The sequence below is a fragment of the Rhinolophus sinicus genome, chromosome X, assembly GCF_036562045.2.
Source record: "Rhinolophus sinicus isolate RSC01 chromosome X, ASM3656204v1, whole genome shotgun sequence".
Taxonomy (NCBI): domain Eukaryota; kingdom Metazoa; phylum Chordata; class Mammalia; order Chiroptera; family Rhinolophidae; genus Rhinolophus; species Rhinolophus sinicus.
Window position 1 is genome coordinate 2,471,524 of NC_133768.1, and position 21,298 is coordinate 2,492,821.

The window sequence follows — 21,298 nt, forward strand, 5'->3', positions numbered from 1 at the left end:
CATCTTTCCATTTTTCCACTTTGGAATATTGGCAAAAATACTGGAAAGTGCAGTTGCAATTCAGCCAGGTGTTCACAAAAGCAAGACCCTTTTCTGAGGGCACTGCAGACGGCTCGGCTGTGGGACACCTCTCTTCCCATCACGGTTAGGACTCCCGTTCGCTCTAGGAAAGCTGTGCAGGCTTCTGGGCTTGTGCTTTTGGAGAGTCGCACGGCTGCAGATGCTTCAGGGCACTGGGCGACCGCCAGCGTGGTCACTAGGGTTACGCATTCATCAGGACAGACCTGCCCTAGAACAACACACCTTGACCCAAAGTGTCAAGGACACGTGAAGGGGTGTCAGCTTTCCTGGGTGGCACCTGCATTCATCTGTGTTGACATTGTCTGCACCCAGCACGGGAAGCCCCTCCTGGGTTTGAGGAGCCCCCCATCCTGGAGGGGGCGCAGCCGCACCCCCACTCTGGAGGCTAAGATGCCAGCTGCTCCGTTCCCCAGGCTCCCCTGCAACTGGAGGAAGCACAGGACTCAGGGGAGCCCATCAGACGTGTGTCCCAAGGCTTGTTTAGAAGGCAGTGCCCAAGGACACAGGTCTCAGAGAAGCACTTGGGGAGAGGGGCTCCCGCAGATGCACGGCTGTGCAAGGCAGTGTGGCCATTGTCTTAGGAGCTGCCCGTGTCCAGTACCGGGGTGTGGGCAGCCCCCAGTGCTGTCTGCGCCCCGTGTGCTCTGCAGGACCAGTCCTAGCCCGACTTGGGCTGTTCCTGTCTGCACGGCCTCCAGAGTCCTCAAAGTTGCCCAATGTCGTCACCCATTCTTTGTGGTTTTCACTAGCCACAGGCACGGTCAGACACTAGCAAGTAAGAACCCTGACCAACCTGGTTATCCAGTTAAAACGACTCCTCCTGAGATGGGGTGTCCGTGTCAGCAGCTGGCACGGTGGTTTTGGGGTGAACCGAGCGCGCGAGGGTGAGGGCGTCCTCGCCATGGCTGCTTGCCAGGCACCGAGCTACGCCCAGGCCCTGGGGACACACCAATGAGCATCAGAGACGTGGGTATCAAGTCCATCTAGGGAGCAAGACAAATAATAATTGAGCAAACAAACGCGAACACTTGGTTTGAAGCAATTTCCCAGGAAGGATGGTCAGCGCAGGGGGTTGTGGTTAGTTTTGCCGATGGCCCTTGTTAGAAAATGCTGGGACGCTGAGGGCAGGGAAAGCGACCACGGTGACGGGAGGGCAGGGATAAGGGAGGGAAGTAGTTGAAAAGGTGGGGAACTGGGACTCACACAGGCGTCCGTGCAGGTGGAGCTGGGAGTGTGGTTTGGTAGAAAGGGGCCCCCACAGGCAGCTCCCATCCGATTTCAGCTCCCTGGCCAGTTTATCATCACCCCATAAAACACATAAAGGTCTGCCTGGGGCCCCTCTTACCAAGCGATCTTCCCCGTCATTTCCGACTGCGCAGCAATGGTGGCACGTACGTGGTGCCCCAGCCACCTCCTCCGGGAGGACGAGTGCTCGTCATCAGAGCCATTTCCCCGAGCAAGGACGTCAGGTTTAGTGGAAGTACTTCCATGAGGAACACAGCCCGGCCCTGTCCCCGTGTCCCCGCGTCCCCTCCACGTGCAATGGCGTCCCCTCGCCTAGCTTACCTCGCAGGTGGATGCAGCCCTTCAGAGAAAAGGCAGCCAGACTGGAAAAACACAAACATTCGGCCACATGCTGAGCCTTTTGTGAGGACATACACCTGCCTGCCACCCCCTCCACGCATCTATTTCCAGGTTCTCGTCGGCAGGAACAACAGGCAGCCGGCATCGCAGACGCACACACACAGCTCCCCGTGGACACAAAGCACATTCTCCAATATCCCTGAGCAGCAACACCAACCCGTGGGCGATTAACAGCAAAGTTCCCCGTTCACTGAGAGGAAGCTCAGATTCCCCAAATAAATGAAATCAAGTGTCACCTCCAAGGCCTGAGAAACACGTTAGAACCCCTGCAGCAAAGGGTTGGTTGCAAGCCACCTGCAGAGGAAAGCGACACCAATCTTGGATGGTCTTTGCCCCAATCCACTTTCCGCTAAGGTATAAAGAAACCCATCAGAGCTGTTCGTGTTACAGCATCATTGCTGAAGCCACCAGAGCCACCTGTCACACGTGCCTCGGACCCAGGGAGCGCGTGTCATGCCCTTTCCTCCCTGCCCACTGAGTGTTTCCTCCAAGTTCTTCTCAGGACCTTCCTACGGCTTTTGCAGCAGGGTTGAGGGTGCTCAGTTCACCCCAAATCCACCTTGTGGGTACAGGCTTGGTCAGCTGGGTGGGGGTTGGAAAAAAGAGGAAAATGGAAATAAGCGGCCTGTATGCCAGACGACACAGGGGTCAAAAGTAGGCAGGAAAGGGCCCCCGTGCAGGATCAAGTTGAGATGCAAGGAGAGTGACACCGGGACCTCTTTGTGACTCACTTGTACAGCAAAACCCAGCCCATCTGTCACAGACAGCTGCCTCTTCCCTGTCACGGGGAGAGCAGTATCCATTAACTAACTAAATTACGCAACACCCACCAATGAGTAAAGTGGCCTCAACGTAAACCCCTGATGGAGTCTGGCTCAGAGCAGATGGCACGTTTGATGAAGGTGTCTGCCTCGCGCAGCAGTAAATGTCCAAAGTCTCCCGTGTCCTGTGACTTCAGGGTCTTCAGGTCATGCAAAGCTTATCCTGGAACCCAAACCCCCAGCACACCAACCCGCGGACAAGAGAAAAATCCATTTGCTTTGACTTTTTCAAACAGCCAGCCTGAAATAAAGTCACGAAAAGGAAACACACTCAAACACATGCTCCCTTTGTGTAAGCAGCTTTTATAACAACGGGGCTGCCGTCCGTCCACCCCACGGCACCAGGTCCCACGATTTTTAAACAGCAGCCCTGGCAAGAGAGGGACTGGAGTGACTTTCCCCTTGAGAAAACGCAGCCCTGGTTCCATTTGTCGCTGTTGAGCTGGGTCCCCAAATTACCCAACGAGACGAAGAAAGCACATCTACCACATTGTCTAATATCAAAATAGAGCAATTTATTCAAGACACTGAATATGATCTGTTGATTCTCTCTCGAAACAAATGAGCTACGACACACAAGGTGAATCTTTTCCTCGGAGTGGAGAGCGTGAGGGTGACGGGGTGGAGGGACAACAGCACGGGCGATGTGGGGGGGGCAGAATCTGGGAGGTGCTGACAGAGAACCACATCTGGCTGTACGTCTGACACAGACAATAAAAACCGCAGAAGCCAGAATTCAAAACCTCAGTGAGTGGCGGGAGGAACATTTTTGCATTTGACAAGAAACATGATTTAAAAAAAAAAAAAAAAAAAGTGGAACAGGTTTAAAAAAAGAGAAAAATAACCAGGAACAGAGCAGACCCTTACGTTTGACAAAGTGCACTTCAGTTGGCTCCATGACCTATTTTTAGAAAGACAGAGCGCAGGTCAAGGCCTAGGGGTCGTGTGGGGTCCCTGCAGCTCCCCTTCCCCAGCATCCCGTGGGCAGGACGGGCTCCAGGTCACTTCAAACCCAACCGATGGCTCCGGTGCGTTCCGTCTGCTCTCAGAATCCAGGTTACATTTGGTCGCTAAGACTTGACGCATCACTCACCATTTTTAAGAGCTGTAAACAACGCACAAGGGCACACGGTCACTTTACACAGGAGCCACCTGGCTTCCAAGGGTGAACTCCTGACTTGCCAGAGGCGTGTGAAGGTTGGAGGCTGTCCTTGTGCTCAGAACGAGGATGGATGTGAGCGGACCCCACCACGCGCTCTCGCTTGGTCCCCTTGGGGCCCGCGGCAAGCTCCTCTCCGATGGCCGGCTGGGGAAGCCAGGTCGGTGGACAGTCGGCCTTGCTCACTGTCACGTGCCCCGCCGGGCACTGGGGCTTCCGAGTGGGGCTTCAGCAAAAGGCAATGCTTGAGCGAGACCCTGGCTCTGGACCTTCCAATGAGGACAGTCTAGTGAAGCCCTCACTGTGTCCCCCCCGCATCATTCGCCAGCTCATGCTGTGCAGAGGGGGGCACGTCTCTGTCTGGGGAGGGGTCAGGACGGATCTCCACAAACTGCGTCCCAAACCCAATGGCTTCTTGGGGCAGGAAATGCATCAGCGTGGCCGGGGCTGGGGTGTGTCTGCTGTCTTCCAAGACGGGAGTGGCGACTCCACAGGACTCTGCTCAGGTCGCACAGCACGAATACAATACCCGACTTGTAAACAGAGCACTTTTTGGTCTTCCATGGCTGGGGCTTGAATAAATGTCCAGTGGGGCCCAGTCATGACCTGACAATGACGGACGGGGCTGTGGCTTTGGTAGCTGGCACGTTCCAAGATGCACTTACCCTGCCCCGATGGTGCCTGGTGGGCCCACGGATGGATGCCACTCTCTGAATCACATCACGTCATTGTGGACACACACACACACACACACACGGCTGAAACCTGCCCAGGGCCAGCACCCCTGGCCTGGCCAACGGCCCCGTCCCTTCTGTGCCCGCAGGAAACCCAGTGAGAAGATGTCCCATCTTTGGGTCCTTCCTCGTTGCTCATTGTAAAAATAGGTCAGTGTCGGGTCACGACAACACGACTACAAAGGTCACCTGATCCGATGAAAGGAAACTCCGGCAGGAACACAAAGCCATGTGTAATTTTTTAAAAACAGTAAAAAGATTCATTATTTTAAAAAAGAAAATCTTCCTCCTAGTCTCTTGGGAGAGCAAGAAGTGATGAAGGCGGCAGAAATGATCAGTGTACGTGAATTCACCTTCAGGACTGAACAATCTTCCTTCCCCGTTCGTTTCTCATTCTTGGACCCCCGTGAGGCCCCACGGCTGTTGTTAGGTCGGCTTTGCAAGGAGTCGCCCCGCTGCCCATCTTGGGGAGATGACCGGCACTGCAAACAAGGTGTCGCCAACAGGCGCAGGGAGCGGAGCTGTCGGTTTCGATGGCTTCTTCCATACCCTTTGGTTTGGGGCATGTGTCCGGGCTCAGTGCACCATTCGTCACGTCTCGCCTGCAGCCGAGCAGGTAAACACACCGAGAGATGCCACGGGTCCTTGAGCTGCAACAGCCGGGATTTCCGCCTTGGGCTGAAGCACATTCCTGTGGCGACCCATGGAGCCTGTCCCCAGCCCACCCCACACGCTCAGCACCTTCCATGCGTCCGGTGGGAACGGGAAGAGCTACCTTGGACCCTGGCTGTGTCTTCCTAAAATTTTTTTTTTTTTTTTTTTAAATATGAAACCACACAAAGCTCTCTATGTCTGATGGCCATTTTAGGATTTTAAAATTGTTTTAACATAAAAATATTTTTTAATTTTTTTCCAAAAATACTCCGGGCTCTTTCTCTTATAAGTCATTTTTTTTTCTCCTGTAAAAAGTCCCCCTGCCCTGTCTTCTTACATAAAGCACTTATCACGTGCTGAAAGTGCCCTTGAGACCTAAGATCTGAAGCAACTATGATGAAGGGACAGCGAGAGGGTGAAGGGGAGAGGGGGGGACAGCAGGAGGGTGGAGGGGGGATGACAAGGCTGTCCTCAAAGGTTTTGTCACGGCGTCCACGGGGCTGCGTCTACTGAGGGTTTACTGCAAATCAAGACCACACGCAAGAGCAGGAAGAGGCAGAGGGGATGGGCAGGAACAGGGAACAAGCAACAAACCAAAAACAGTTTCCATCTCAGACGGAACGCCCCCTGACGACAGGATTCCAGCCGACAGAAAAACCACTGGACAAAGAAGGTTCTGGAAAATAGGAAGTGTTGGGATTACAAAGTTGCACATCTCATCGGTACAAACTGGTCTTGGAATATCCTTTGCGAGAGTAACTGTAGTGTCCAAATTGTTCGGGGGGAAAAAACAACCCACCACATGGAGGAGAACGTTTCCACCTTCTTTTGGTTTGTCACAGCATTTTTCTTTCCTTTTTTTTTTTTGGCACAGCTTTTTCTTCCCCCCCTCCCCTCTCAGGTATCAGAGCCTGTCTGGATGGGAACCAACCCATGCACTGTCTAGCTGCGGGCTTCATGCTCTCCAGGTGGAATGTTCTAGGTGGAAACCATTCTTTCCCCCTCTGGTGTGACTGGGTGTACACTTTTGTTTTCAACTTCTCGATGAGGATTACGAAAAAATACAGACTCCTGTGGCCAGGGATGATTTGATTTCAAAGTACACGGTAACGCAAGTCACGTTCCTACAGTTTCGGAGCTGACAGAATTGTGTCCGAAGCGTGCTGCCACCCCACACATTCACAGCTGGTCCGTGAGAAGTCTTTTCTTTTCCCCGTAATGTTTTGTGTTTACTTTCGCAGATCTAAAACGCACACCTGGAAGGAAAGAGAAAGCGCCTGTTACCTTCAGAGACAACACAAAGGAGCCTTTAGAGGTTGGCAAAATTCTATGGCCCGTGGACCAAATCCGGCCTACCACTCCTGTTTTATAAATAAAGTTTTATCGGCACACACTCATGAAGGTTCTGAGAAGCTCTAAGAACAGGGTAGTGTCTGATCACCTGACCAACCAACCCCAAGCAATGAGCATGGAGTGGGAGAGCCAGGTCAGAGCAATGCCAGGCTCTCACAGGGTGGCAGCAGCCATCGGCAGGCGTCACAGACCAGACACCTAGTGGCAGAACACAGGACGATCCAGGCCTGAGCACGTGGCCCTGGACAACATTTGGGGGTGATGCTGAAACTCGTCCAGCAGCCCACTGCCCCCGGCCTTAGAGCTCATGGCGAGCGCACAGCAACCTCAAGGGCAGGGCGAAACAAAAGGCTACACATCTCACAGGAGCAGAAGAGGGCCCCTGGGACCCGACCCGGGAGACCTGTGGAAAGAAAGGCCATGCCTTTGTCACCACAGGGCCCAGGTTGGGGACACAAAACATGGAGCACAGCCAGGAGCATGTTTCTCAGCCGTGGCACCCGTGATGTTTGGGGCCGGCATTTCTGTGCTGTGGGGACCTACCAGCATCCCTGGTCTCCCCCACCGGATGCCAGTAGCACCCCCACCAAAGTGATGACAACCAAAATAGGTCCTCAGCAGGGGCAGAATTGCCGCAGTTGAGAACCACCAACTTCACTGAGAAAACGTGAACTGGAAGGAATTTTGGAAGGAAGGAAGGAAGGAAGAGCCCTTCTCAGACGTGGTGCCAACCCAGAAGTTTCCTTCACCCAACAGCACCTTCGAGACGAGGACCCAGCACCCCCCTGGAAGCCACCCAGGCACCAGCTCCCTGGCTTTCCCTCTTCCCGCCCCCGTCCCCTCCCGTCCCCAGCAAACCACCGGTGCTGCTTACAGAGCCATCGGACGCACTGGCGCCCACTTTGTCCCCTCGAGCGTTCCAGCACACCTCGAAGATGCCGCCTGTTCCTCGGTAGCTGTGGACAAGGCTCCCACTCTGCAAAGCAAAGCAAAGCAATCGTCACTGACGATGCAAGGGGACAGGAGCGCAGCGACGTGACGTGATGGAGGCTCTCCTCTCGCTGCCCAACAAGTGATCACGAAAATATCCGAACACGTGGAAGTGTTCAGCAGAAACGCGCCCCTCAGACGTCCTGCCACGGGAGTGTTGCTGACCTGTGGGATCTGGGCCAACATTCTGGCTGCGGTCAGGCCTCCCACGGGCCATTCCAGCCAATGACCGATGGCCGAAAAGGTATCCCTCTCACTGAGGATCAAAGCAAACTTTAAAATGTCTCAAAGAGATGTGTGATTTCTCAGAAAGGATGGACATGATTTGATGAGTTGTCGACAGCAGGTGCTACCTAACTGATGACGTCAGTTTTCTACGGTGTCAGGTTACAAACCCACCCCTCACTCTTTCTAGTAGGTGTTTCATGAAAGAGACTCTTGCACGTTCTTCCCGGGATGTATGTTTTGCGGGTGGCCTACCCAGGGCTGTAAAGCTCAGTATGGCCTCAGGCTGGTCCCAGGCAGGGCCCACTACCGCCTTTCCCTCCCCCAGAGGACGTGGGGCTTGTGAGGCAGTGCCTGGGAAGCCTGGCGTCTCTCCGTGGACCCCCTGCCTCAGGCCAGTTACCTGGGCTCATCTACCACCTCCCCCTGCCACAAGGGGCCTGGACTTAATGCAAACCCACCACCTGATGTCACCTATGCTAAGGGGATCAGGAAGGGGGATCGGATTAAAAGGGGAGAGAGGAGGCCCTGCAGTCCATCCTGAGGTCACACAAAACAGACAGTTGGCTACCTGCAACACCACCCTTTCTCTCTCCCATTACCAGGAGAACCAAGAGCTGCCCGGGCAACACAGTCCTTACCCTCTACAACTTCCCAGCCAGCCCCACTCTGTGTGCAGAATTGTCTCACCTTCAGGCGTGGCCACTAACACCCACGGCGATGACATTTATTCAAATACTGTCTCTTCAGTTCTGACGTCAGGACAACCCAATATTGACGTACCTCTTGCTACCCAAACATCAAGTATTTTCACTGGAAACGTTAAACTGGCACGACAGCAGCAAACCAACACTCCTTCATTCTCCCCAGTTCGCTCCACAGGGAAGCTACAGGAGTGGGTGTGGAGTGGATGAGGGTAGGGCTGGCCTCGCCCCTTGGCTTGCCCCCTGCAAACCGTGAATGGAAGGACGCCTCTCACCTCAAGCTTAGTACCTGGAGGGCAGCATTGCTTTTCCGAGATGACAGCTTGTGCCCAAGAAAAGGATGAGGCAGTCAGAAGATTTCATGCCAGAAACTCAGAAAAAGGCACAGAAGACCCCCCGCCCATATGGAACACAGGGCAGATGGCACTCGCCTTGGGGTCGCCCTGGGGGGCCGGCTTTGCCTCAAGGTTCCATCTCAGTGACTCATTCCTGAGCACACGTTCCCGTTCTGTGCCTGGGTCCCCACAGATGTGACTATTTGGGTGTTACTTTGGGAAAGGCATCAGGGGATTGATTACCTGGGTATTCCAGATATGCACACACTTGTCAAAGGAGCCACTGGCCAGGTATTTCCCGTCGGGGCTAAAAGCGACGCTATAGACAGGTTCCTGGTGTTTCGTTAGCGTGTGGATGCACACACCTCGCTCCACATCCCACAGTCGAACTGTGGAATCGAACGAAGCACTAGAAAGACAGGAGAGAAAACATCACCATGGAAACACACCGGTTTCTTTGTTTCCTCAAGATGTTCAACAGGCATCACGTTTTCCTTTCGTAGCTTTTACATTTTAGAGACAGTAAATGGGTATGCTTTGTCTCTCCTAAAATGTAAGACATATTGAAAACAAATCCATAGTTATAAAATATATCTTTCCTTCCTCTCTCCCTCCCTCACTCCTTCTCTCTCTCTCTGTTATTGGGAAAATAAATTGATATCCATATTTATTTGTTTCTGCATTTCCTATAGATAGGAATACTTTTATAGAATATTTACCATATTTTATAAAATGCTCCCATAATTTGAAACACATTTATCACTACTATTTGGAAAAATAGCAAATTGAGTGAACAAAAGTTAATTAAAATGCAATCACATCCAAATATGCAATCATATTCCCGAGCTACAAATTTTAATTATTTTCAAATTTAAGAGAACAGTACAGATTACGGAACTGTTATCTGGCATTCTTTCTCTCAGCAGGGACTCATTAGGTATGTCCCTTTTATACTTGTTGACTCAAAGGATAATTAATACTTGTAATGAGGTACCACATGATACAAAAACACCTTTCAAGCCACCAAAGATGGATTCTAGTGTGTTCTCTATTATAGCCATTCCAGTGGATTTTTGGACAATTGAAATAAAAGAATTGTGGCCTTCGCATGCTTCTGCTTCAGCCTCTCAGCTCATGTAGGAATTCCTCCCAGTATTTTCTAAGAGATAACCTTGGGTCAAGTATTTTCAGCAACAAGAATCCTTGCCGCTGGCAAGGTCGCCCATCCCACTGCCCTGCTACAAAGATGGAGGGGTCCTCCTATTTACAGGAGAACTGTGCCACCTGTCACTTCTCCCCAAAATCCCATTCTCTGTAACTACACAGAATATACTCACTGCTGCTTCCTGGTAATGAGACGTTCCTCCCAAGCCCTCTCTTTTTCCAGGCTAAACCAGCATCCATCTTTGCCTGGATCATGGTTTCCACACCCCTAAATATCTGAGCATTCAGCCTCAGGATCTCTTTAGCTTGTTCTTCTAAATGTTCTTATTAAAACACAGGACCGAAAAATGCTGTGCTCACCTCCTCCTCCAACCACATCAAAATTACAACTAAACTACAGAACCACCATCACTGAACCGCCTGAAGTCCAGCTGAACCGAAGCCCTACAACTAAGGACACACAGAAGAAGCCACCCAGAGACAGGCAGGAGAGGTGGAGACACAGAACATGATGGTCCTACACTGACGTGTGATGGTTAAAAATCGGGAGAGATATCTCGGCTGCAGAGGTCCACCTGGAGGATGGAGGGGTCCCAGGCGCTCCCACCCCGGCCCAGGGTTCCAGTGTTGGGAAGAGAAGTCCCCATAATTTCTGGCTGTGAAAACCAGTGGGGATTGTGGCTGAATAAGCCAGAGGGCAGCTGGAGCCCCAGGTGCTCCTCCTAAAGGGGCCACACTGGACCTACTCACGGATGGACTCACTGCCTCTGAGCTCCAGACCTGGGGCAGCAGCTCGAAAGGCACCAGGAACATACGGGCAGTGACTGAATTGTCTGGCTTTACGACGAGGGCTGGAGGGGGCAGCTCTCTCCCAGACAGAAGTGCTGGCAGAAGACATTATTCCTTTGTTGAGCCCTCCCCTCACCCAGTCTGGCAGACGGGCACTATATCTCAGTCTCCATCAACCTGGCTAACATCTTTTGCCCTGCCTTGGTGATTCCCAGAGACCCCACCCCACTCAACTTTCGGGCCCACCCAAGCTTCTTCCAGTGGCTTTTATGTACAAATGGCCTGTCTTGGCTCATGCCGCAGACTTTCCTAAAATCTGTTAAAGGTTCCCAAATATCAAAGAAGCAGCATCTGGATTCTGCATGTCCCATACCTCTGGTTGAGCAGCCCTAAACCTGGCACTAGTGCCAGTCGGCCTTGGCTTATAGCTTAGCCTCTCCTAGGCACCGCTAAGCCCCGTGGAAGTGGAAGACATGTATAGATTGATTTGTGACTCGTACCAAGTGACCCAGAGCAGGGCCCAGGTAGATAATAAACTTGGTCTGCAGTGGGAAACCCCAGGGCTGGCACACCCAAAGGGTGGCTTCAGACCAAGACAGACCATCACCCGGCCACCTGCAGAACTACACACCCAAAGGGCACACTGGGCAGGCACCAGAGCCGAACTAAAGTGCATCCTGCTCCATAGGGTCAGCCCCGGCACCATAGCTCCTCCACTGTAGTCATGGCCAGTTCTCATAACTAATCAGCTTCAGGGTAAATCCCTCCTATTGATGTGCAAACAGCAATCCAGGCTCAATTACAAAAGGAGGGCACACAACACACACAAGGGACACACCTGGAGCACCGAGCTCTGGTGACCAGGGAGACTGTGCCATTGGGTCCCACAGGGCACCTACTACATAAGGCCACTCTATTAAGATTGGGAGACATAGAAGCCCTACTTAATACTTAGAAAAAAATACAGGGAGGTAGCCAAAATGGGGAGACAAAGAAATATGTCCCAAATAAAGGAACAGAACAAAGTTCCATAAAAATAACTAAACAAAATGGAGACAATCTACCAGACGCAGAGTTCTAACCACTGGTTATAAAGATGCTCAATGATCTCAGGGAGAATTTCAACAAAGAGATAGGAAACATAAAAATGGAGACAGAAACCATAAAAAAGAAGCACTCAGAAATGAAGAACACAGTGACTTAAACAAAGAATAAATTAGAAGGAATCAACAGTAGGTCAGATGAAGCAGAGGATCAAATCAGCAATTTAGAAGATAAGGTAGCAGAAAGTACCTAATCAGAACAGCAAAAGAATCTATAAAAAAAAAAGGGGAGAGTTTAAGGGGCCTCTGGGACAACATCAAGTGTACCAACATTAGCATCATAGAGGTACCAGAAGGAGAAAAGAAACAGCAAGGAAATGAAAACCTACTTGAAAAAATAATGATGGAAAACTTCCTTAACCTGGTGAAGGAAACAGACATACAAGCCCAGAAAGTGCAGAGAGCCCCAAACAAGATGAACCCAAACAGGCCCACACCAAGACACCACACAGGCCAGAAGAGATTGGCAGGAAATATTCAAAGTGATGAAAAGCAAGGACCTACAACCAAGATTACCCGGCAAGGCTGTCATTTAGAATCGAAGGACAGATAAAGAGCTTCCCGGATAAGAAGAAGCTAAAGGAGTTCATTACCACCAAACCACTGTTAACAAGAAATATTAAAGGGAAGAAAATAAAAAATATGAAAAAAAAAAGGCAATAACTACATATCTATTAATAACCACTTTAAAAGTAAATGGATTAAATGCTCCAATCAAACGATAGGGTGTCTGAATGGATAAGAAAACAAAACCCTTACATATGCTGCCTGAAGAGACCCACTTCAGATTGAAAGACACACACAGAGGGAAAGTAAAGGAATGGAAAAAGATATTTCCTTAAAATGGTAATGAAAAAAATGAAACAAACTGGAGTAGCAATACTTACACCAGACAAAATAAACTTTAAAACAAAGGCTATAACAAGAGACGAATGAGAACCCAGCAATTACACTTCTGGGTATTTATCTGAAAAAACCCCAAACACTAATTCGAAAAGACATTTGCATCCCGATGTTACTGCAACATTATTTATAATAGTCAAGCTATGGAAGCAACCTAAGTGCCCACTGATAAACAAATTTGGATAAAGAAGATGTGGTACATATATACAATGGAATATTAGCCATAAAAAAGAGTGAAATCTTGCCATTTGTGACAGTGTGGATGGACCTAGAGGGTAGTATGCCAAGTGAAATAAATAAGACTGAGAAAGAAAAATACCATATGATCTCACTTATATGTGGAATCTAAAAAACCAAAACAAACAAACAACTAAACAGAAACAAATTCATAGATGCAGGTTGCCAGATGGGAGGGGGGTTAGGGGGAAAGGTAAAAAATGTGAAGGGATTAAAAAGTACATATTAGCAGGCAGAAAATAGTCGTTGGCATGTAAAGCACAGTGTAGAGAATATAGTCAATAATACGGTAATAAGTAAATGTGGTATAAGGTGGGGACTAGATTTATTGGGGGATCATCATATACCTTGACTAGACAAGGTATATAAATGTCTAGTCACTATGTTGTACACCTGAAACTAACGTAATATTGAATGTCAACTGGAATTGAAAAAATTATTTAAAAACAATTATTAAAACATTACTGTGAAAACATAACATAAATAAAAGGAACTGCACAAGCGTCATTCTCCTGAGCATTTGAGACCTCACTTCCTAACGTAGCTCCAGTTTGGCCCAAACAAACTGTTATAAAAATTGAGAAAAAGCACAGAAAAGAAAAATACAGGACGGAGAAAGGAACATTCTATCCTGAATGGGTCCGATGAACGTCGGCACCAGACAGTTCTGCTGACTGCAGCCTAAAGTGAGGTGGTTTTGGGGAGGCCAGCACGGCCACTTATTACCCCTCCTCCCCTGGGAAGAGTCTGACTAACGTAACTGGCCCTTCCACTCCCTCCACTGCTGTGCCTTCCAGCGTTCTCTGTATCAGTGGTGCGGCCCGATCTGGCTAAGGCTGGGGAACCCTTCATTGTCACTCAGAATTCTCACCACCTGTAGCTCCTACTTGAACCGAGTAAAGCAAGGCCAAGGTCCCCACTCAACTGTGTTTCCTTTCTCTGTTGTAATAAAACCCCGCACAAAGCAAAGGGTTAGAAGCCTGGACATATAACCAACCGTGCTACCAGCCTCGTGGTTAACAGGTGTCCCTTGACAGCTCTACCTGGTGCGCCCTTTTAGTCTGGAAGGGAATCAACAAATTGACAACAGACCTTAGCACCATTTTGCTCCCTTTGGACACGAGCAAGTTTTGCTGGCCGTGTGGCCAGCTCAGCCGCAGGGAGGCTGGGCTGTGGGCCGCTTTCCCGTTACCTTGCTAGCATGATGCTGGAGTTTGGGTTGCTGGTGGCTGGCCCGGTAGGACTCCACTTTATGGTGTATATCTCTTTGCTGTGAGCTTGAAGGTCGTGGACGCACGTATCCTGCTTCATACTCCAGATCTAGAGAACATACGGGGAACAGTGTGAGCAAATGCTGTTTTCCACCCGGGAATGCTTTTGACATCTGTCATTCCAGGAGCATTCGTTAGGTTTCTGGCCCCGGGGGCAGCTCAGCACCCAGCGGGGTCTGTGGCTGGATGATCCATGGGTCGGGCAAGATGCTAGCGGTCATCGGTGCTGGAGGCCACAGGGACGGGACGGACTCATAAACAGCACTTCACTGGGTGACAGCGAGTCAGCGAGTTAGCAATGGCAGAAACTATAGAGGCACAAAGGGTGCTCGTAACACAACCATCGTCAGCCAGAGCTGCAGTGAAGAGACCCGCCCTGAGAACACAGCCTGTCTAGGATCAAAGAGCCCATCCCACCAGGCCACGTCACCTTTAATGTCATGTCATCCGAGCAGGATGCTAGCAGCATTCCGGAAGGGTCCCATTTGATGGCGTTGACCTCATTCTGAAAGAGAGCAAAGGGTTTTAAAAAGAAATAAAGGTCTGTGAGTAGGTACCACAACCGTCCAGCAGGGGGCAGGAGCGCGCTGTCATCGCTGCAGAGTCTCTTGGGCACTTGACCCTGGAGATGAAAGCCCGTCATCCCAATGACAAATGTTTCCTCTTTTTCTTACTCTGCCTTTCTCATTTATATAAAAGCACAGCCATACACCATACAAAACCAGCCACCCTCATCCATATTTCTCTGAGAGAATAATAAAAAAAACCCACCACAACCAGGAAGGTTGCCCCATGAATTTACATATAATAAGCACAGCCCATAAAACCAATACGACCACAGTTGTTTTAAAACTGACATTGAAAATCACTTTCCTATGCACTTTTAATACAACAGCTACTCTCCCTACATCCAACATAATTCTCTTTGGCTGCTGAGTAGAGGGGAAGGGAAATAAAGACGTAAGGTGTCTGATGTAGAGGTGGGGACTGACCCAGGCCGAAGACGACGTGACCTAAATGCACACACACACACGCAGACAGGTAACTGCTGTGATTACACACAACAGTAAGAGAAACATAATCCTCCAGGAGGGCAGGGGACTCGAAACCCAGAGTAAACAGCCAGGTCAACAAAATGCTGCAACACAGCGGAGTGGAGAGTTCCAGCAAGTGGGCGTGGAGTGCTGCAGCGGCAGAAGGAAAAGACGGCAGGCGGCCCTCCAGGCTGGGGGCCGGGTGGTGCCAAGACTCAGTTCTGGAGGCTGAAGAAAAATACACTCCTAGGCCAGGGAGAAGGGAACCACGGGTTACGAAGGAGCCACAGTCTGCAGGTGAGGACGGCATGCAGGGCGTGGTGAGCTGAGAGAAATGGTGGGAGCAGGGTGATGGCTTTGGGGGCCACTCAGATGGCTTTCCTGCAGGGTCCCCTGTGCCCAGCACAGCCCCCACTCATGGTTGTTGTCCTGGCCTAACAGTGAAGGAATTTCGCACTCACAATTAATCTCCCACTCCCATGTGCTCTGATTTGAATGATCAATTTTATGGTCATGCTAGTGGTGAAGGACACAGTTTGAAGGGTGTGAAGCAGGGGAGTGACAAGGCCACATCTGTGTTCCATGTAGCACCAATGGCAGGTGGCCCAGGAGAAAGGGAGGAAGGAAGTTTGGCGTCCAGGCTACTAGGTCAATCACGGGACAGAGAAGGTTGGATTGGAGGGGTGTGTGTGTGTGTGTGTGTGTGTGTGTGTGTGTGTGTACACACGTGCATGAGAAAGTGGATCTAGCAGGACAGCAAGAGAACCTGGTGCTGGATGAGAGGTGCTGATACAGGGACAGTGGCAGCTTGGGTGGCTCTGACCGTAAGTGCAGAACCCAGGGACAGAACTCTTAGGGCCCGGGAAGGTGACGATGGGCCCCACCCACTGACTGTCCCCAGCCAAACCACCTTCAGTGCCCAGGGTGGCAGAAACTGCTTCCTGAGAGTGGGGCTTGCTCTCGTGCCCTCTGCATCCCGACTCCCAGTTCCCAGAAAGCATCCGGGAAGAGCTCACAGGTCCCAGGAAAAACCAGACTCAACTACATTTAGCACGTGTCCTGTGCAGAATGCAGAGCTGCAAATAAGACCCATTTAAAGAGCCACGTGGTGTGTGGGGAGGGAGACAGCGGGAGGTCGCATAGTCCAGGGTTAGAGGAGAAACACATGACGACCAGAAAAGTAGGAGAGAAGGGTCAGTTTACAGCCACAATGAGATGTCAGAGGACAATGGATGCCTATGATCGAAAAGCACCTTGTTTCAGAAGCAGGGACCCACGGGGACAGCAGCTGGGAAAGGTGAGTACCGAGGAAACAAGCAAGTGCTGAGGACAATGGCACTTATGTCGGTTATATTAGTGGAAAGGGGTGTTGTGAGAGAGTGGAAGGTGGGGGGCAGTGCAGGTGAGGTGCTCTAACACAGCAGGGCTTCCAGGAGCGCTGGCCTAGGGGGTTTGGGACACAGGGATCTGCTCCGAAAAGGCCACCAAGAGCCTCATGCGTGTGCTAAGGAATTTATGAGAAGTCGGCTGGCGCCTGCACTTCTTAGATTGAATGCTGACGTTTCCCACCAAACTTAGGTAAACTGGCTAATTTCTCTGATCTTGCTACAGGGCCATTAATTAGCCTTATTTCTGCAATCTCCAATGTGCTGTGAAACCCATCCATTAAGATGTTCATTTCAGACATAATACCTCTCAGTTCTCAGACTTCCATTTGACTGTGTTTTTTTTTAAAGACTACGTTTCCCTTCCTCTGCAGACATTCCCCATCTATTCTCTCATTACAAGCATCCTTTCCTTTATGTCCTCATGCATTTGTATAACAGCTACTTTAATTCTTTCCAGCAAAATCCGACACCTGGCTCATCTGGGTCAGCTTTGTCTCCACTGCCTGCCCATACGTGGGTTAATTCAACAGCCTCAGATACTACAGCAGCCCAAGCGGCAAAGGGCTGCGGAAGATCTGGTCTGCGGTCACAGTATCTTTTAATCCGAGGCATAAAAGAGACGGCTTTCACCTCCCAGCACACCCTCACGAACTTGAGTCCCCCCCGTCAGAAGTTGCACTTACTGTGTGTCCTTGGAAGGTTTTGACCGGGCGGTCGCAGCCGAGTCTGCAGACGTGAATGCACATGTCTGTGCTACAGGAGGCAAAGGTAGTATTGTTCTGCCAGTCCACATCGAGAGCAGGGGCTGTGGGACGGGGGACAGAGAAGGACATTGCATTTACTAGTCATGCAAGGCTCGACTGACTCTGGACAGTTGAAGGAACCGTCCAGGAGCCTTAGGTAGTAACATGATAAAAAATGGTTCCCAGTGTGAACACAGCCTCTTTCCCTCATAGACCTAAAGCCACCTCCTCCCACATTTGGAGGGATGAGCAGATGCCAGAGGGAGTGAGTCGGGGACACTTCCTGGGCTCTGGGTGTGCAGTCTATCCCCCCCAAACCGCCCCAGGCACAGGTGAGAAAGGGGAGGTAGCAGGCACGGCACGTGCTACCTGCTCCTACACCTTCCCACTTCTATGAGTATCACTGACGGTCTGATTTGTTTTACACAGGGAGGAGAGAAAAGGAGAGGAGAAAGATTTCCTATTCTATATTCCAGACATCCCCATGTAACAATCTCCCGCAGATGTAAGGTAACTAGAGTTGACAAGAGCCCCGTGGGGGACACAACTCGGCTGAGGGCTCAGGACTTGTCATCAACATGCTCTCAGAGTCCTTCCTCAGGCCCAGGTGGCTCCAAGAGCTGTGTTGAGTTTTGGGGATGGTGATGCCCCCCCCATCTCACGGGGCTCTCCCCTTTGTCTGGGGCCTCCCCTCCCCATCAGACTATTCAGCATCCTTATTTTCTCATGACACTTCCTTGCTTCTAGAAGAAACAGCGGGTTAAGTTCCTGCACGCCTCTGGTCACACGTTTTCATCAACTGATCATTACCTAAGTGTGTGTCACGTCTCATGTGTGTTTCTTAAAGCCAAGTCAGCAGTGACCTGGAAGGAGAATCCGGCTTACGAGGATATGCTAGTCACCTGTCTGCCCCTTCCCCTTCTCAGCCCTCCTCATGTGTGTGTCTTCCATAGGTGGGTAACTGCAGGGATGGGCCCCATCAGCTTCCACGTCCAGCTCCACCCCCACGTGGGAGCTGTGGGTAAGGAGTTGGCTGACAGCCCTGGCTTTTTCAGCATCACAGGGCATCGTTTTGGGGTCACATCCCTCGCAGCGTGTTTCACGAGAGCCCCACGGTGCCTGGCACCCTTCCCACACATGCCCGGCGGAGTGAAGAAATTCACCACTCAGCTTGGTCAGGATGATGGTCCCGAGAGCCAGAGGGCAGAGCCCACACGAGCCAAATCACGCATTCCCGGGCCAGCCCCTGCCTTCCAGGCGTGCACTTACTGCACTTGGAAATGTGACAGTCTGGCAGCCGGCCCAGCACCTGGCCATAAAAACTAATGTCTGCTGACCCTTGCCACCCAAAGGGGGGGCCCACTCTGATTGGGCCGTGGCACCAGAACCCGTGCAGCTCCCCCCATGATTTGACCATTCAGTGTGGGTGAGCGACAAGTAACAGGGCAAAGCTATGCTGGGGGGGTCTGTGTGCCCTCCCTGCCCACAGGTGCCCACATGTCCCACAGTCAGTACCGCCCCAGGCACACAAAGGCTGCTTTGTTTTTCCAACTTTGAATTTTGAAATGCTTACAGGAACGTGCCAAGATTACAGCGAGTCCCTGCCGTGTAGCCATCGCCCAGGCCCCCCAATGGTTGTGTGTGTGGACGGCTGTCCCATCTGCGTAACCACCACCGCAGTCAGCAGCCAGACTGTCCCCCCAACACCTCCCTCGTGCCATCTCCACCCCACCCCTCAGCTCTGGCTCCACGGAGCTGTTCTCCATCTCTGCAATTCTGCCATTTCCTGAATGTTACAGAAATGGGACCGTACAGCACATGACCTTTGCTGAAAAAAGACTAGTGTTATGAATAGCTTATCAGTAGTTTGTTCCTTTCCACGGCCAACGGAGACTGAGGGTGCCCCCCCACAGGACTCTGGGGGGGGGAACCCAACAGGGCAAGGCAATTGGTCATCCCATCAGATAAGGAGTTTTTAAAATGCTGCCGAAAGCTGCTCCTTACAGCTCTCACTACCTGTGTTTCACCTTGAAAAAGAGCCACACTTCCTCTGCCTTAAACAGTCTTAGCAACTGCCTGACACTAAAAAAAACAAAAAAAGCCAGGAACACCTGAAACTTCCTGACCCAGCAATGGTACCTGGGTCTGCCCCGCGGGCAGCAAAACGACAGGTGAGCTGCTCTCTCCTTACAGAACAAACATGGGGTTGGGGGCCTCAGGGGTAGGCACGCCTCGTGTAATCAGGGTCTGGAACCTTCCCGAGAACAAAAGTAGGGACGCTTTGGCACTTACGCCAATTGCAACAGAAACCCACTGGACTCATTTGCTACCAGTTTGGAGGTGCAGAGCCCAGAGCGCAGGCGTCTGACATGGAGAGGACAGTCTCTCAAAATTTGTAGATTGGGTTGCCAGGAACTGGGGTACGTGGCAATGGAGAGCAACTTCTTCATGGGTAAGGGGTCTCCACGTGGGGTGACAGAATGTTCTGGAAGTAGACAGCGGTGATGGCTGCACACACTGTGAATGTGTGGTTAGTATTTACTAGTGGCAAACTGCATGTTACACATAGTCTAACACACATATTACGTAGGTTGAGATCCCAAGCTGCCTGCATTTGCAGCTGTGCCTACTTCCTGCTGGGGAAACGCATTCTGTACTGCGTCCAGCCATTTCCACGTCACCAGTGCTGTCATATGAGGGCCACACCACTACCACAATTCACTGGCAGCCCTAACAGATGTATCTGGCGTACCAGGTGGGAAAACAGACGCTGGCGTCTGCACCTCACAGTCGTGGCAAGGCTTTGTGGGGACTTTTCCTCACAGTCTGCTGCCTCTGGACCCATGGCTGCTGCTGGCAGCCCCCACTGGGCACCAAGACGGGCAGTGCTTGGGGTCAGCCCTCCCGTCCAGTTGTCACCAGGATACCCTGGTGACAACTACCTGCTGCACCCCCGACTACCTGTCAGGAAAGACATTCTCATCCCCTTGTAAACACTGTCTCAGGAACATGTGACAGAATAGTAAACATTCACCCCAGATGTTCCGTGACTCCCTTTAAATGGAAGACATTTCCTGTGAAAGGAAGTGGCATGTTGTCCCTTGTGTCCACTTTCAGCTAGTTTCTTCTAACAGCCTATAATTGTGGGGATGCTCGCCCGTTTTTAAGTTAGAAGGCTGCATGCAGCGACAGGGCTGAGTTCCACATAGCATGAAGTGTCAGGTGGCAATCTGAGAAAGTGCAATCTCGAGACTCTGGGCTGTCCCACGTGGCCGGCCTGGTGTGGGCACAACACATAAAGGGACGTGCGTAGGTCCACAGCAGTAGCTACACGTCTGGCAGGAAAGACCTCCCACCGCATGGCTGACCTGTTGTCTGGAGGAAGGCCTGCTGGCAAGGCTGGGGATTTGGGCTTCCAGAAGGTTCCGAGCATTCCCTTATCAGTTGATAGGAAAGGCTTCTGTGCCTAAACTGTGCACGCAACATGGTTTATGCCAAACCCCCGCTTCCCTTCTGGAAGTCTGCAATTTGGGTATGAGCAAGGCAGAGGGTGTTTATGGGACCAGCCCATGGCACTGAGTGTGGAATCAGTTTTCCTGGCACATGGGCTGTCACCGTTCACGTGGGCTGTCACAACTTGTTTCTGGGGCAATCCAGCCTGGCCTGTGTGATTCCACTGAGAGAAGACCTTTGCAAATGCTGGATTTCGCCCCACACACCGTTTTCCTTTGCTGATTTTGCTTGGTGCCCTTTCGCTGTAATAAACTTAGCGGTGAATGCGACTCCTGGGAGTTTTCCCAGCGCACTGCCAACTGAGTGTGCTCTCAGGGACCCTATCCCCAACCCCCCAGCACAGCACCCTCGGGAGAGTGGAGAACACATGGCTCCATGGTTGGTTCACTGTTGCGTTTTTAAACTTTGGATGTTGGGGCACCTGCGTCTTGCAAACCTTAACAGCCACGCTGA

General features: G+C 51.1%; 1 protein-coding gene across 7 annotated transcripts in view; it reads right to left on the reverse strand.

Annotated features, from left to right (window-relative positions):
- Window positions 1-3,036: 3,036 nt before the first annotated feature.
- The window catches only part of TBL1X (transducin beta like 1 X-linked), a 182,192-nt gene continuing 163,930 nt past the window's right edge, over window positions 3,037-21,298 (reverse strand). For all 7 annotated transcript variants that reach the window (XM_074324200.1, XM_074324202.1, XM_074324203.1 and 4 more), the window contains 6 exons: window positions 17,273-17,394; window positions 14,598-14,672; window positions 14,089-14,216; window positions 8,944-9,109; window positions 7,321-7,422; window positions 3,037-6,349 (listed from right to left, as the gene is read on the reverse strand). In XM_074324200.1, the coding sequence (XP_074180301.1) occupies window positions 6,323-6,349; window positions 7,321-7,422; window positions 8,944-9,109; window positions 14,089-14,216; window positions 14,598-14,672; window positions 17,273-17,394 (620 nt within the window). In that variant the 3' untranslated portion in view covers window positions 3,037-6,322. The remainder of the gene's footprint in view (window positions 6,350-7,320; window positions 7,423-8,943; window positions 9,110-14,088; window positions 14,217-14,597; window positions 14,673-17,272; window positions 17,395-21,298) is intronic.